Below are 16,598 nucleotides of genomic sequence, written 5' to 3' on the forward strand. Positions count from 1 at the left end.
GAACAATATGTAGGTAAAACATTCTATGACATTGAGACTAAAGGCATCTTCAAGGAGGAAACAGCACTCTCCAAACAAGTGGAAGCAGAGATAAACAGATGAGAATATATTAAATTGAGAAGCTTCTGCACCTCAAAGGAAATATTGCCTAGGATACAAGAGCCACCCACTGAATCGGAGAATTTATTCCCCGAATATCCACCAGTTAATGTGCTAATATCCAAAATATACAAGGCATTGACAACTTTACAAGAAAAAGATATCTAATCCCATCAAAAAATGGAGAGAGGAAATGAACAGGCATCTTCTCTGTCAAAGAAGAAATACAATGGCCAAGACACATGAAAAAATGCTCCACATCACTAATCATCAGAGAGATGCAAATCAAAACAGCAATGAGGTATCATCTCACACCACAGAGACTGGCACCCATCACAAAGAACAAGAACAATCAGTGCTGGTGGTGTTGTGTTGAGAAAGGAACTCTCTTTCACTGCTGGTGGGAATGCCATCTAGTCCAGCCTTTATGGAAATCAAAAAGGAGATTCCTCAATAAACAGAAAATCGAGCTCCCATATAATCCAGCTATACCACTCCTAGAGATATACCCTAGGAACACAAAAATACAATTCAAAATTCCATTCCTCACACCAATATTCATTGCAGAACTATTTACAATAGCCAGACTCTGGAAACAACCAAGATGCCCTTCAACAAATAAATGGCTAAAGAAACTATGATATATACACAATGGAATATTATGCAGGAATCAGGGTAAATTAAGTCATGAAATTTTTCTATACATGTATGTACATGGAATCTATTATGCTGAGTGAAATAAGTCAGAGGGAGAGAGATAGATACAGAATAGTCTCACTCATCTTTCGGTTTTAAGAAAAATAAAAGACATTTTTGTAATAAATCTCGGAAACAATATGATGAGGGTTGAAATGTCCAGCTCATGCTAAGAAGCTCACCACAAAGAGTGGTGAGTACAGTTAGAGAAAGAAATAAATGACAACTAACATAACAATGTGAATGAATGAGGGAAGTAGAAAGCTTGTCTCAAATACAGGCGGGGGGAGGGGTGGGAGGTGGGAGATTTGGGGCATTGGTGATGGGCATGTTGCACTGGTGAAGGGGGTGTTCTTTATATGACTGAAACCCAACTCAATCATGTTTATAATCAAATTATATAATAAAGATATTAAAATAAAGAAATGTCTGTATGTACTTTTGAAAGTAATTTAGGAGTATATTTGCCTTGCTTTAATGTGTGAAACAGTCAAAATGATGCAGTTTTTAAGGCAAGAGGACAGATATTCCAATAATTGATGGAAATGTCAAAATTACTGTGAAAAAGTGTGGTGGGTTATATTGTTGGATTTTCAGAAGTGATAGGATAATCCTTCTAAAATTCCATTCCTCACACTAAAATTTCAAAATTTCAAAGTTGAGAAAATAGGTGCTAATTAACATTTCTTTATCCATGTATCTTTTAGAGAAAACCTGCACATCTTGCTTTGAGGCTTGCTTAACAGATTATCAATCAGACCTACTATGGATCATCATAAATGGAGGAACTTTAAGGGAATTTACTGTGCTCACTTGTGTCTTACTACAGGTTAATAGTACCTTCCAGACAGGAGATTATTTACTTGTCTTCAACCTGGGTTCCTAAACCTATCCCCAGGAATCACCTCTTCATTGTTTGGTCCAAAGATCAATAATACTGCAAGACATAGTGACGTACTTTAAAAAGTGGATAGGTACTTGAGAAATGGACTCAAACCTTCCCCAAATTGGGTGTTAAATACCAGTTTTGTATATAATAAATACATAAAGTCAAGAAAGATAATAAAGCTTTGTGCAGTGGCAGTATCGTAGCCAATGAGGTTTATCCGAGGCACGATTATTACTAATTGAAAACTTTTCCCATTACCCGCAGTGACAACTTGAAATGTAGTTGGCATTGGCTATTTTTGACAGTCTCTACGGAGACTGAACAAAAAGAAAAAAGAAAAAGAAAGATAATAAAACAGGAGTCTCCAAATAAAAGATTAAACATAAAAATGAAAACTGAAATAACTAATTTAAGACATAAAGCTTCAAAGTAATGATCACAGAGATGCTCAGGAAGACAATAAATGAGCAAAATGAAAATTTAAAATAGAAAATAGAAGAATATACCAAGAAGTCACAGAAGTGAAGAACTTAAAATATCAGCAAACTTGGGGCTGGAGAGATAGCATGAAGGTAAGGCATTTGCCTTGAATGCAGAAGGACAGAGATTCGAATCCCAGCATCCCATATGGTTCCCTGAACCTGCTAGGAGCGATTTCTGAGCCATAAATTTCTGAGCCAGGAATAACCCCTTAGCGCTGCCAGGTGTGACCCCAAAACCAAAAAAATCAAAAAATTAGCAAACAAATCAACAAATTAATAAATCAGAAGAATTAATGTTATCATAAGGACAGAGAGCCATAAAGAGAAAACTATAAAACAAAGATAACAATACAGCATCACGTGGTAATATTTATACTGTGAAGATTCCAAAAAGAAAGAGAAGATATAATGTATTTGAAAAAGTAATGTCTGGAAACTTGCTCGTGTTGCAGGCAGAAACAATCTTTCAAATGTAAGAGGCACCAAGTATAAGAGGCAGAAATAACGATGCATCCCAAAAGATTCACACAAAACTGTTATTACCAAGTATAAAGTATAACTTGGTATACTTATCATGGGTATATCATTCCAAAACCTCATCTGGCAAGAGAGAGCAACTTTCCTTCAGCAATATTCCAAGGACTCTCCAATCCTCATGTAAGCTCAGTTCTATAACCAAAATTTTCAGTTCCAATGTCTTTGACCATTTGTTGCACCCTTATGATGTTTTTTTAATACTCTATTTGAATATATCTCTCTCCCACGTTCTTATTGTGTAATTACTCCAAAATTCGAGCTAATCTGGAATTTCATAAAGTTTAACATTAATTATAAACGGATACAGTGGCTTTTAAAACATAACTAATACAGGGGCCAGAGCTATAGTACAGCGGTAGGACATTTGCCTTGCATGCAGCTGACCCAGGATGAGCCTCGGTTCGATCCCTGGTATCCCAGATGGTTCCCCAAGCCTGGAGCGATTTCTGTGTGCATAGCCAGGAGTAACTCCTGCGGGTCACCAATGTGACCCAAAAATGTCCCCCTCCAAAAGGAGTAACCCCTGAGTGTCGCTGGATGTGACTAAATATAAAAAATAATGAGAAAGAAAAGAGAGGAAGGAAGGAAGGAAGGAAGGAAGGAAGGAAGGAAGGAAGGAAGGAGGGAGGGAGGGAGGGAGGGAGGGAGGGAAGGGAGGGAGGGAGGGAAGGGAGGGAAGGGAGGGAGGGAAGGGAGGGAGGGAGGGAGGGAGAGAGAAAGAGAAAGAAAGAGAGAGAGAGAAAGAGAGAGAAAGAAAGAAAGAAAGAGAGAGAAAGAAAGAGAGAGAGAAAGAAAGAAAGAAAGAAAGAAAGAAAGAAAGAAAGAAAGAAAGAAAGAAAGAAAGAAAGAAAGAAAGAAAGAAAGAAAGAAAGAAAGAAAGAAAGAAAGAAAGAAAGAAAGAAAAAGAAAAAGAAGAAACTCCAATGCTTACAAGAAGACTGGCTTCAAGGCTATGAATTCTCTTAATCTGTTGCTTATCCCTGATACTCTTTTTTAAATACTATTATTATTTAAGCATCATGATTACAAACATGTTTGTAGTTGGATTTCAGTCATCAAAGAAAATCCCCCTTCACCAGTGCAACCTTTCCATCACCAATGCCCCCCCCCCATCTTCCTCCTGCCCCATCCTCTGCTGTATGCGAGACAGATTATACTTCTCTCACTTAACACTATCATGATAGTTGTTAGTGTAGTTACTTCTCTAACTGCACTCGCCACTCTTTGTGGTGAGCTTCATATCATGAGCTGGTCCTTCCATTCCTCATTTCTATTGTCTCTGGGCATTATCACAATAATGTCTTTTGTATTTCTTTTTTTTTTTTTTTTTTTTTTTTTTGGTTTTTGGGCCACACCCGGTGACGCTCAGGGGTTACTCCTGGCTATGCGCTCAGAAGTCGCTCCTGGCTTGGGGGACCATATGGGACGCCGGGGGGATCGAACCGCGGTCCGTCTCCTAGGCTAGCGCAGGTAAGGCAGGCACCTTACCTCGAGCGCCACCGCCCGGCCCCAATCTTTTGTATTTCTTAAATCCCACAGATGAGTGAGACTATTCTGTGTTTATCTCTCATCCTCTGACTTGTTTCACTTAGCATAAAAGTTTCCATGTTCATCCAGGTATAGAAAAAGTTCATTACTTTATTTTTTCCTGAAGGCTTCATAGTATTCCATTGTGTATATGTACCACAGTTTTTTTAGCCATTCATTTGTTGAGGGACATCTTGGTTGATTCCAGAGTATGGCTATTGCATATAGTATTGCAATGAATATAGGTATGAGGAAGGGATTCTTGTATTGCGTTTTTGTGCTCCTAAGGTATATCCCTAGATCATATGGAAGCTCAATTTTCAGTTTTTGTTTTGGGTTTTTGTTTGTTTGTTTGTTTGTTTGTTTTGGGTCACAGCTCAGGGGTTACTCCTGGCTCTATGCTCAGAAATCGTTCCTAGCAGGTTTGCAGGACCATATGGGATGCCAGGATTCAAACCACCGGAGTCCTTCTGCATGCAAGGCAAATGCCTTACTTCCATGCTATCTCTACATCCCTCAATTTCCAGTTTTTTGAGGAATTTGTTTTCCATAAAGGCTGGACGACATGGCATTCCCACCAGCAGTGAATGAGTTTCTTACTCTCCACTACCCTGCCAGCACTGATTGTTCTTGTTCCTTGTGATGTGTGTCAGTCTCTGTGGTGTGAGATGGTACCTCACAATTGTTTTGATTTGCATCTCCTTGATGGTTAGTAATGTAGAGCTTTTTTTTTTTTTCATTTGCCTTTTGGCTATTAGTGTTTCTTCTTTGAGGAACTGTCTGTTCATTTCTTCTCCTCAATTTTTGATTGGGTTAGATTTTTTTCTTGTTAAATTCTGTCAAACCTAATATATCTTAGATATTCACCCCTTATTTTTTGTGTGTGTGTGTGTGGTTTTTGGGTCACACCCGGCAGTGCTCAGGGGTTATTCCTGGCTCCAGGCTCAGAAATTGCTCCCGGCAGGCACGGGGGGGGGGGGGGGGACGGGACCATATAGGGCGCTGGGATTCGAACCGATGACCTCCTGCATGAAAGGCAAACACTTTACCTCCATGCTATCTCTCCGGCCCCAGATATTCACCCCTTATTACCATATATTCTTATTGTTCCTTTAAATCTGAATGACAATCTAGATGGATAGAGTATTTTTGGTGACCTGATCAGTTCATTGAGTTTTTGTACTATATACATTCATTCTCTTCTGGCTTATAGTCTCATTTGATAGATCTATTGTGATCTATCAAATGTGGCTTTATTTTGAATGTTAATTTCTTTTTTGATCATGCTGCTTTCAATATTTCATATATTGGATTTTTAATTTTGGGTATATCTTGGAGTTTTCCTATTTGAGTCTTGTTTTGCTAGAACCCTTCAGGCCTTTTGGGTCATCTTTTATTTAAATAATACTGTTATTTATGCACCATAGTTACTAACATGATTGTAGTTGGGTTTCAGTCATAAAAAGAACATCACCTTCATCAGTGCAACATTACCACCACCAATGCCCCCACCCCCGATCATCTCAATCCTCAATCCTTTGCCTGTAATCCTCAAAACTGGGAAATTCTTGTTTCTTTCTCGATTCCTCTAATGATCATTTTGTCATTTAATTCACCTTTTTGTTCTTAAAGGACCGCAATGATTCCCATAATGAATCACAGTTTCCTCATATACTGTTAATTTCTTTTCAGGTTTTTTTTTTTCTACCTTCAGTTTTATTCTAGTGGTTCCCCCCATTTCATCTTGGAGCACCTTGTTTTTTTTCTCAGCAGATGTTATTCTGGTACTCAGAGTTTCTTTTTTGGGGGTGAGGAAGGTCACAGTGGGTGGCTCTCAGGGGTTACTCCTGGCTCTGCACTCAGAAATCACTCCTAACAAGCTCAGGGGACCATATCGGATGCAGGGATTTGAGCTGATATATGTCCCTGTCCTGTTCAGCTGTGTGGAAAGCAAAAGCCCTACTGCTATGCTATCTCTCTGGCCCATGGTGCTCAGAGTTTCTATGAAGTTTTTCTTTTTTTTTTTTTGTTTTTCTTTTTGTTTTTGGGCCACACCCAGCAGTGCTCAGGGGTTACTCCTGGCTGTCTGCTCAGAAATAGCTCCTGGCAGGCTCGGGGGACCATATGGGACACCGGGATTCGAACCAACCACCTTTGGTCCTGGATCGGCTGCTTGCAAGGCAAACACCGCTGTGCTATCTCTCCGGGCCCAGAGTTTCTATGAAGTTTTTCTAATTCCTACCATACTCATTTCTCCTAATCTTGTCTCTCATATTTTCTTCTTTGTTTACTACTGCCATCATTTGTCTGATTTCATTAAACATCCTCACAACTGTCAAGGATTTACTGAACTAATTGGTGCTGATTGTGACTTCTGTGTTATTTTTACTCTAGACTTTTTGGGCATCTAAGTGTCTTTCAGTGGGCTTTGAAACAAAAAATCAAAAACCAGTCCCAATAGAAAAGTCCAGTCAGATGGACACTTTTAGTAAAGACTTAACACCTATAATGTCTCAAAGTATTAAAAACTTAGAGAAAAAACACTTCCAAATTTTTTATGGAATTGCCATCACACTTCTTTCTACCCAAGTCAGAGATACCACATGGAAAAGAAAATTATAGGCCAATATCTTTGATGAACGTATATGTGGAAGTTCTGAACAATATAGCAAACTGAAGCAATCAATATTATACAACTCATCTAAAAAATGGGATTCATTCTAGGGTGCAAATATGGTTTTTCACTTATAAAACAATGTGATGCATCAGATTAGGAAAATGAAGAATGAACATCATTTGATGTCTCAATACATTCAGGAAAATCATTAGCTAGAATTTAATATACATTCATGAAAAAGATCTCAACAAAGTGAGTATAGAGAGTTTATAATCCAACATTATAAAGGCCAAATATATAATCAGTGGAAGGAACTGAATGCTTTCCTCGAAGACTAGGAATAACACATAATGTCTATGCTCCCTCTTTCACTGTACATATTACTGGAATTCTTTGTTCTATTTGGTGGAGTGGGATTAGGCACTCTCAACTGTGCTCAGGACTTCTCTTGGAGCTACACTGAGGGATCCATCACTCCTGACAGGATTTGAGGGACCATATGAGGTGCCGGGTTTTGAACCCCAGTCAGAGAGGTGCAAGGCAAGCACCCTGCTTGCTGTATGTACTTTTGTATGACCTCTTCCTAACAGAGTGATTAGTCAAGAAAGTATGCTAAACTGATTCGTAAATACCATTTTATAGGTCTTTTCAAGTTTAAAGCAGGACAAATAGACAAGGAAGAGAATTAAAAGATCATTCTTACTCCAATTAACTGGTATTAAAAAGATTTGATGATAGGGAATTGCCAGAAAGATCATTGTTAAAAGAAAAGAAACAATTTTTACAATGATATAAGTATAGAAAAGTATGCACTTAGGACTCCTCTTAATACTTTTTTGAATGTGATAATCATCTTTATTATTTTCTATTTGTGTTTATTATGTATCTAAATGTGACTGAATTATACTAAGCCAAGATAAATGTGCTCATTTTAATATGAATTCATTTGTTTCATTCTATATTTATTTGTTGACTGATTTATATTTTGCTACCTTTCGTTCCTAAGTGGCAGAAAGGTCTGGTAATAAATGGAGAAGAAATTTTATTTTCTCTTTAGTGTACTGTGGAATTTTTATAAACAGAAAAAGAAAGTTGATGATACTGGATTTAAATGAATATAATCTTTTACCAGATAGCCTATGGAGGGAAACCATACATGGAATACTAAAGAAAAACTGCTATCTTAAAACTAATATGCCTAGAAAATTCATGTCTTATAAACTATTGGAGGCCTGTGATTTTGACACATTAGTAAAAAGGGTCCTTAAGAGTAGTATAGACTATTAGAGGCTACTTCAACAATGTTGTTAATCAGATGAATTTTTCCCACATCTCAAACTTGTTAATATAGGTGGAATCTTTAGCATGATTGCAAAAAGAAAGTTACTTTCAAACAAAATAGCTCTCTTCTGATTATGGGAGATTATATCATATGAGCACCCATGGCTGAAATGATAGCACAACAGATAGATAGGGTGCTTGCCTTGCATGTGCTGACCCATTTCGATCACCAGCATCCATATGGTTCCCTGAGCCTGCCAGGAGTGATTCCTGAGTGTAGAGCCTACACCCTGAGCATCATCAAGTTTGTCACCCAAATCATAAACCAAACATGAAGACCCATAATTAGAAATCATAAACATAATGTTTCTAGAAAACTTACTCTCTTTTTCAGATTGTGTGAACATATTTTTAATTGTTTTTATTTAAAGAAAATGCATCACAGGGCCAGGGCAGTGATGCAGCAGTAGGGCATTTGCCTTGCATGTGGCTGACCTAGGACAGAACGTGATTCAATCCCCTGGCGTCCCATATGGTCCCTCAAGCCAGGAGCGATTTCTGAGTGCATAGCCAGGAGTAACTCCTGAGCATCACGGGGTGTGGCCCAAAAAACCAAAACTCCCCAAAAAATGCATCACATAGCTGATCATAACATATTTGTTTCAAGGTGATGAAAAGCAAGGTAATTTAAAACATACAAAGTAAAACTAAAAATAAAACGGAAAACAGAAAAATAAAAATTTAGTAGCAAGTGTATTTGTGAAAATTATTTTATCTCCAAAAACTCATTAATACAATAGTAGAAGGTTTAGTAAGTTTTTTTTTTTAATACGAGATAAAAATTACAACAAAAAGGGGTGTGTGTCAGTTGTTGTTTGCATAGGCACACCAAAATATGAGAGAAATAGAAAAAACCTTTGGTCTAAAAACTGGGAGACCTTACCCAAGAAGTATTCTTGCATAAGGCCAACTCCAGGCTCCAGGCATACTAGGTATACCTAGGCATACTAAGTAGAAAGACTTTCTCTGTGGTCCCAGTAAAAGCTTTTCACAATCACCGTTTCTGATGTCAGGGTTCTGTAGTTAGATCGTGGTTTCTGTACAGATCCTATGTCTAAGTCAGAGTGACGCAGAGCATCTTCTGGTTTCATCTCACCATTAGGTAGGTGGCAATGCAGGATGTTGCTTTACCAAGTTGTCAGGGTGCCATAGGATCCCTCTCTGGAGTAAGTCAATGCCAGGGCAGCAGTAGGGCCTTCCCTGGTAGAAGTTGGATTCCTGGGGATGGTGAAGAAAATCATGGTTGTTTCCATAGACGGGATCCAAGTGAATATAGAACATGAAAGAATTACTTTTTTATTTGCATCCAGGTTAACAAAATTCTGGTGTGAAAAAGGCATTCTCTATGTACAGCATGTTCAATTTTCATAAAGAAAACAACATTGATATTTTCCAGACTGCTTCTGCTGTCAATATACTGATATCAGTGTAGATAAACTGTCATTCCAAATCTGGCCACAGGTAAAACTTGGAATGAGAGTTGTATATAAAAATATTTATATGTGAAAATAAATGGTTTTTCCACTCAAGGGTTTTCTATTCTGCAACATGTAAGTGACTTCACAAGAATAGCTAAGAAAAAAAAGCATTTCCTATAGTATCCAAACTCCAGATCAGAAGACTGTTACATTTTACTAAAAGATATGTGCTTACCGAACTTACATCAAGTATTTTATTTCTAGCATAATTGGCAATATATTGTCACATTGCATTTTTCTAGGGGTCCTACTGAATCCCTGAGATTAAGTAGGAGATGGAGTAGCCAGAATGAACTCTCCCAGGAATAGTGATCCCTGAGTGAGACTAAAAAAAAAAACCAGCTTTTCCTCGATCTACACAGTAGTTCAAATCTCAATAAAATAATGGTGTAAAAAATAAAGATATTTAAATTTCCTTGGGTTTCTAGAAATTTCTGGTAATAAAAAGAAATGAATGTAACTATTTTTAAATTATATTCATGAGCATAAAAGTATCCGTATTTTATAAATTACCTTAAAATTAGTGGCAGAAAGCCACAGAAGTAGAATCGAATTTCTGAGAAAAATGACTGTGGCTGTTAAAAATGGAAAATCTGACCAGTCCGTAGTTCCTCCCCACCATGTTCACATGTCACAGCACGACAGCTAACATGCACACAACTACTACAATCCTAGTTTAGTATTACTAAGAGTAAATATCTGGAATACTAATATTCAGTAATCAGAATGACTAATTCTCCATCTTTTATTAAGATATCATTTTAGATTTGCATCATGCAGAGATCCTGGCAAAGAGCAAAGGCCCAATGGTCTGCTAGGTTCGGTCTTGGGCCGCTTTGCTACACAAGGGTTAATGCTGCGACCCAGGTCGAGCTGGGGAATCTGTGGGTCCCAAGTTTATGGTGGCCCTAAGCTAATGTGAGTCTGCAGCCATTCTGTGATGCCTCATTCTGAACCTGTGTTATGGCAGTCAATTGTTTTAGAACTTGGGGCGGGTCACTGCCCCGTTGGCTCAGGTTTGTTTGTGTGTGTGTTTACGTGAAACAGCAGCGTCTCTTGTGCCCGTCTCACAGTGTTCACTTTAGAAGTCCTGGAGTCAGATAACGGCGGCCATCTCGTCCCGTCCTGTCCCAGCGGGTTCCCACAGTGGCCGTGAATGGTGCGTGTTGACTGTCAAGACCGCCACTGTGCGCTTTCGAGCTCCGTCCAGTGTGCGTGGTCGTGCGAACCACGTCGCGTGCGAAGGGCTTTGCAAGAGGCTCTCCCGGACTTCAGAACGCATTCGCCCAGTTTCAGAGGTCGAGAAATGTGCATTTACTCGGCACGATCCGGCGCGGAAAGGGGCGGAACGGAGCGGCGGCGCCCGCGCGGCTTCCGGGGGGGGGGGCAGCCCGGGCGGCCCCGGAGGCGGGGCCCGCGCGCGCGATTGGCCGCCGGGGCCGGAAGCGGGTGCGCGCTCGCCGCCGTGCGTGCGTGCGTGCGTCCGTCCGTCCGTCCGTCCCTCCCACCCTCCTTCCTCCCGTCGGTCCGCTCGCTGCCGCCTCGCCTCGCCTCGCCTCGCCTCGCGTCGCCTCGACCCGCCCCGCCTCGCCCGGCATGGCGGCGGGCAGCGCGCTCTTCGCGGGCTCGCGCGCGCTGGGGCTGTTCAGCGACGGCGTCCCGCACGTGGTGCGCCTCAGCCCGCTCCGCCGCCGCTTCCACGTGGCCACCTGCGTGGGCCGCAGCTTCCACACCTACGACGTGAGCGCGGGGAGGGCGCGGGAGGGGCGCGGGGAGGGGAGGTCCGAGGCCCGAGGCCCGAGGTCCGAGCCCGCGCCGGGACTCGGGCTGCGCGCGTTCAGCGACCCGCCGGCCCCCGCGCAGCCGCGACGCTCTCCGGCCCCGACGCCGCGAGACCCCTTCGCGCTCCCAGCCCGGAACCCACCCCCGAAGCCCGACGAGACCGCTGGGAGTGATCACCGCGCTCCCGGGGCGCGAGGCCAGGATGGCGCTGCTCCGAGGCACCCCGGCTCCCGAGGACACCGTGCCGGGCTGCTCGTCCGCTTCGGCGCTCCGGAGGCGGAGGGCTGCAGGGCTCGGGCCTGACTCCGGCTCGGCTCGGAAAGCGCTCCTGCTGGTGTTCGGGCGATTTAAGGAGGCCAGCCCTGCGCTGCGCGAGGCACACCTCGCCTTGCCCCTCTGCTGTCTCTGTGCCCCTGCTCTTAGTTCGCAAGCGGGGTTGGAGGCGCCGGGAGGAGGAGGAGGACTCGAGTCCTACAGCTGGACCAGTGGCCACATACTAGCGTCAGGCCGCGGCTTGCAAGCCAGTCCTGTAGCCACTTGTTTTGGATACTAGGTGGCCTTCGCTCTTGACACGTTCATTTTCCGACGTCTGTTTGGTTCTTGGTCTTTCACAGCTTTTCAGTAAGATTGGAACAGTCGTAGGATTTCATTCTGTTTGTTGTGCGATGCAAATAGGTGTCTCCTGTTTAAGACAAGTAGGGCATCAAGGGACCTGCAGGGTCCTTGCGGTTCTAGCACTTGTGCATTTCTGGGAATTGTCCCATGATAGCTCTTGAAATGGGCTCCTCGGGTAAGTTGAGTATTTTAAACGATGATGTGAAAAAAAATCCATCAAGCTTTTCATAGCACATAGGATGAAATTTGTCTGTACATAAAAACCATTGGAAGTGACCGTGCACATTTGATTATATATAATATAGTGCCTGGCTAATCTCATGCATGTTAACTGTTGCAACAAAGACTACATAGCTTACAAAGTCCTAAAATATTTGCTATACTACAAATTATTTAACTAGTAAATACTAATGGCTCATATGTTCCTGATGAAGTAATAGAAACTACTATGATGTAAACTAGTGTCTCTTTTAGAATGAACAGCATCGCAAACTTATAGATTATATATTAATCTTCAAATATTATGTTACTATAATTATATTCATAAAATGTTTACTTATTTTTTAAACAGGTTCAGAAACTTAGTCTGATTGCCGTAAGTAAGTATATTTTATCTTGAATTTCTTCTTATTTAGTTCCTTTGTAAACATGCACAACACATTGATGTATTGCATTCACTTATTGTATGTACGTCTCTGTATGTCTCTAATTCTTTTTCAACTGCAATAGTTCTTTAGACTTTGTGAATCACAACATTGACCTCTCTGAAGAATATGAAGGATAGTTCTTTATTGGTGGGGTGGAAGGGGTATAGATGACCCATGGCCCACATTTATAGCACCTAAGGTCTATTACCTCCCAGCAGTAAGGGGGTGGGGGTCACCTTTGCAGTGCCAAACATTTAACCCTGCCTCTTACATAGGTTCAGCCCTTTTGCTGTTTCTGATCCCAAAGCTAGTTCTTGATAAAAATGTCATCAGTTTGATACTTTCTGATGCTTCTTTTTTTTTTTTTTTCCTTTTGTTAGTTTTTGTGCCACATCCGGTGGCACTCAGGGATTATTCCTGACTCTGCACTCAGGAATCGCTCCTGGCAGGCTCGGGGACCATCTGGGATGCCAAGGATTGAACCTGGGTCTTCTTGGGTCAGCTGCATGCAAGACAAACGCCCTACCGCTGGCTATCACTCCAACCGCTGATGTTGCCTTTCAATTATATTTTGTTATACACTATGGCAGGAATATAAAAGAAATCTGAAATAATGAATTTGTGATGAAACAATTTAGAAGAAAATATTTTTTGGTTTTGATCTGATAGGATTTTTTTTGAAATATTGAATAATTTATATACATTTTGTAAATTATTTATTTATTTATTTATTTATTTTGCTTTTTGGGTACACCCTGTGATGCTCAGGGATTACTCCTGGCTAAGCGCTCAGAAATCGCTCCTGGCTCAGGGGACCATATGTGATAAAGGGGGATCAAACCAAGGTCCGTCTTAGATCTCCGCATGCAAGGCAAATGCCTTACCACGGTGCTCTGGCTCCTATTTATATACATTTATCTATTATGGCTAAGAGCTCAGAAATCGCTTCTGGCTCAGGGGACCATATGTGATAAAGGGGGATCAAACCAAGGTCCGTCTTAGATCTCCGCATGCAAGGCAAATGCCTTACCACGGTGCTCTGGCTCCTATTTATATACATTTATCTATTAATTATTTTTGTGGTGCAAGGATTATACTTAGAGTCTCACACATACCAATTGTGTATTCTCCCACTGAGCCACATTTCCAGCCTTTTATTTGTTACATTTGTTTTTTTGTTTGGTGGGGGAGTCTACATCTGGCAGTTCTCAGGGCTGACTCCTGTCTGACCCTCAGGGATCAGTTATTCTTAGAGGGGATTGGAGTACCATGTTAGGTACTGAGATTGAGAACCTAGGTCTGCTGTATTCAAGACATCATCCTACCCACTGTATTGTCCCTCTGGCCCCTATTACAGCCTTTAAAGCTGATTAATAGAATTAGGGAAGCTAGCTCTAAGATATTTAGTGTGTATTAAACTTAGATATTTTTAAGACTATGGGGGCCGGGCGGTGGCGCTGGAGGTAAGGTGCCTGCCTTGCCTGCGCTAGCCTAGGACGGACCGAGGTTCGATCCCCCGGCGTCCCATATGGTCCCCCAAGAAGCCAGGAGCAACTTCTGAGCGCATAGCCAGGAGTAACCCCTGAGCGTCACAGGGTGTGACCCAAAAACCAAAAAAAAAAAAAAAAAAACCAAGACTATGGAAGGAAGAGTGAATGACTAAGGAGTACTAAGAAATGAATCCCCACATGGAACACGCAACGTTAAATAGTCTGTTCTCAGAAGAGTAAACAGAAAGAAAGGGCTAGTAGGGCCTTGACAGTGAGGCAGTATTAAGGAAAATAATGTCCTGAGAGAAACAGCTAGAGTTCATGGGCACATTTACCTTGAGGAAACTAAAAGGAAGTGATTTTCATTGTAAGGGTCAGTGTGCAATATTGTAGGAAGGATTTTCTAGGGTTCATCCAGAGAGGTACAGGTTTTGATTGACTTAATGTTTTTCTTGATATTAGTGAACCAGATGTTTCTGAAAGCATTTCTATGAATCCTGGATAATCATTTGTTCAAGTCCTATTTGCCAAATGACTTTTTTTTTTCTAAATAGCTTAAAAAACTACTTTTGGTTTCTATGCCTTTAGAAACAGATCTAAAATACTAGATATTCATTCTTTTAGGTTTCATATTCTTGTTTCCTGAGTTGTGGGGCCACACTTGGCAGTGCTCAGGGCTTATTCCTGACTCTGCACTAAGATTTACTACTAGAGGATACAGGATTATATCGGATGCTGGGGATCTTATCTAGGTCAGCTGCATGCAAGACAAGCGCCTTCCCATAGTACTATTTCTGCCATTAATTAAAACATTAATGTTTTATATTATTAATGTGAAAGTTATGTCTACATTTATGTCTAAAATAATAGTGAAGTTCCAATTTTAATTCACATACGTAGCCGTGAAAAATGCTATATTTGTAACTAAGGTTTTAGCCTATGTTTCCAAATCTTAAACATTTTTATTTCTTTCATTTCATATTTCTTTTTCCTAGGTAACTCTGTCCCACAGGATATCTGCTGTATGGCAGCTGATGGGAAGCTAGTCTTTGCTGCCTATGGAAATGTTTTCTCTGCATTTGCCCGTAATAAAGAGGTTTGCATCACTGAATTATCTAACTTTTTTTTTTTTTTGTATTACCAGTTTTGATCATCATTATAGTGGAAGTTAGTGTTGTCATCCTAGTTGGGCACACTCGTAATGTGTGTGTCTCCACCCATACACACAGCCATACTCCATTTTATGTGAAAAGAGAGATTGATTTCACTGAATTATCAAAATTAGGTAAAGATGATGTTTTAATCACTTTTATTTGCCAGGAATGGATGTGAGAAACGATTTTAGTCATTTTCATTGCTCATCAGTCAGATCCAGTCTCTGAAGCTCTCACCATATATTGAGTGAAATATAGTTATGTGTATTTGAGATATATTTTTAAGGAAAGATACTATAATAAGAATTATGATAGATTCACAATTACATTCCTTTTTTTTAGCATTTTTTATTTATTTAAACATCTTGATTACAAATATGATTATGATTAGGTTTCAGTCATGTAAAGAACATCCCCCTTCACCACTGCAACATTCCCACCACCAATGTCCCAAAGCTCCCTCCTCCCACCCCCCCACCTGTACTCTAGACAGGCTTTCCAGTTCCCTCATTCATTCTCATGATTATGGTACTTCTGTGTAGTTATTTCTATAACTGCACTCACCACTCTTTGTGGTGAGCTTCATGATGTGAGCTGGAAGTTCCAGCCCTCCTCTCATTGTCTCTGAGGATTGTTGCAAAGATGACTTTTATTTTTCTTAAAACCCATAGATGAGTGAGACTATTCTGTGTGTCTCTCTCCCTCTGACTTATTTCACTCAGCATAATAGACTCCATGTACATCCATGTATAGGAGAATTTCATGACTTCATCTCTCCTGACGGCTGCGTAATATTCCATTGTGTATATGTACCACAGTTTCTTTAGCCATTCGTCTGTTGAAGGGCATCTTGGTTGTTTCCAGAGCCTGGCTATTGAGAATAGTGCTGCAATAAACAGGTGTGAGGAAGGGGTTTTTGTACTGTATTCTTATGTTCCTAGGGTATATTCCTAGGAGTGGTATAGCTGGATCGTATGGGAGCTCAATTTCTAGTTTTTGGAGGAATCTCCATATCGCTTTCCATAGAGGTTGGACTGGACAGCATTCCCAACAGCAGTGGATAAGAGTTCCTTTCTCTCCGAATCCCCTCCAGCACCGAATGTTCTCCTTCTTTGTGATGTGTGCCAATCTCTGTGGTGTGAGATGGTATCTCATCGTTGTTTTGATTTGCATCTCCCTGATGATCAGTGATGAGGAGCAATTTTTCATGTGCCTTTTGGCCATTTGTATTTCTTTTTTATCAA

At 40.8% G+C, this 16,598-nt stretch overlaps 1 protein-coding gene and 1 non-coding gene across 2 annotated transcripts in view; both read left to right on the forward strand.

Annotated features, from left to right (window-relative positions):
- Positions 1-1,861: 1,861 nt before the first annotated feature.
- Positions 1,862-2,001, forward strand: LOC126002992 (U4 spliceosomal RNA). The gene has a single exon (XR_007493550.1). It is a non-coding gene; the product is annotated as a U4 spliceosomal RNA (small nuclear RNA).
- Positions 2,002-11,255: 9,254 nt separating this feature from the next.
- The window catches only part of WDR36 (WD repeat domain 36), a 55,523-nt gene continuing 50,180 nt past the window's right edge, over positions 11,256-16,598 (forward strand). Inside the window, exons 1-3 of the mRNA XM_049769124.1 lie at positions 11,256-11,406; positions 12,635-12,662; positions 15,196-15,296. Of these exons, the coding sequence (XP_049625081.1) occupies positions 11,263-11,406; positions 12,635-12,662; positions 15,196-15,296 (273 nt within the window). The 5' untranslated portion in view covers positions 11,256-11,262. The remainder of the gene's footprint in view (positions 11,407-12,634; positions 12,663-15,195; positions 15,297-16,598) is intronic.

This window comes from Suncus etruscus, chromosome 2 (assembly GCF_024139225.1).
Source record: "Suncus etruscus isolate mSunEtr1 chromosome 2, mSunEtr1.pri.cur, whole genome shotgun sequence".
Classification (NCBI taxonomy): Eukaryota; Metazoa; Chordata; class Mammalia; order Eulipotyphla; family Soricidae; genus Suncus; species Suncus etruscus.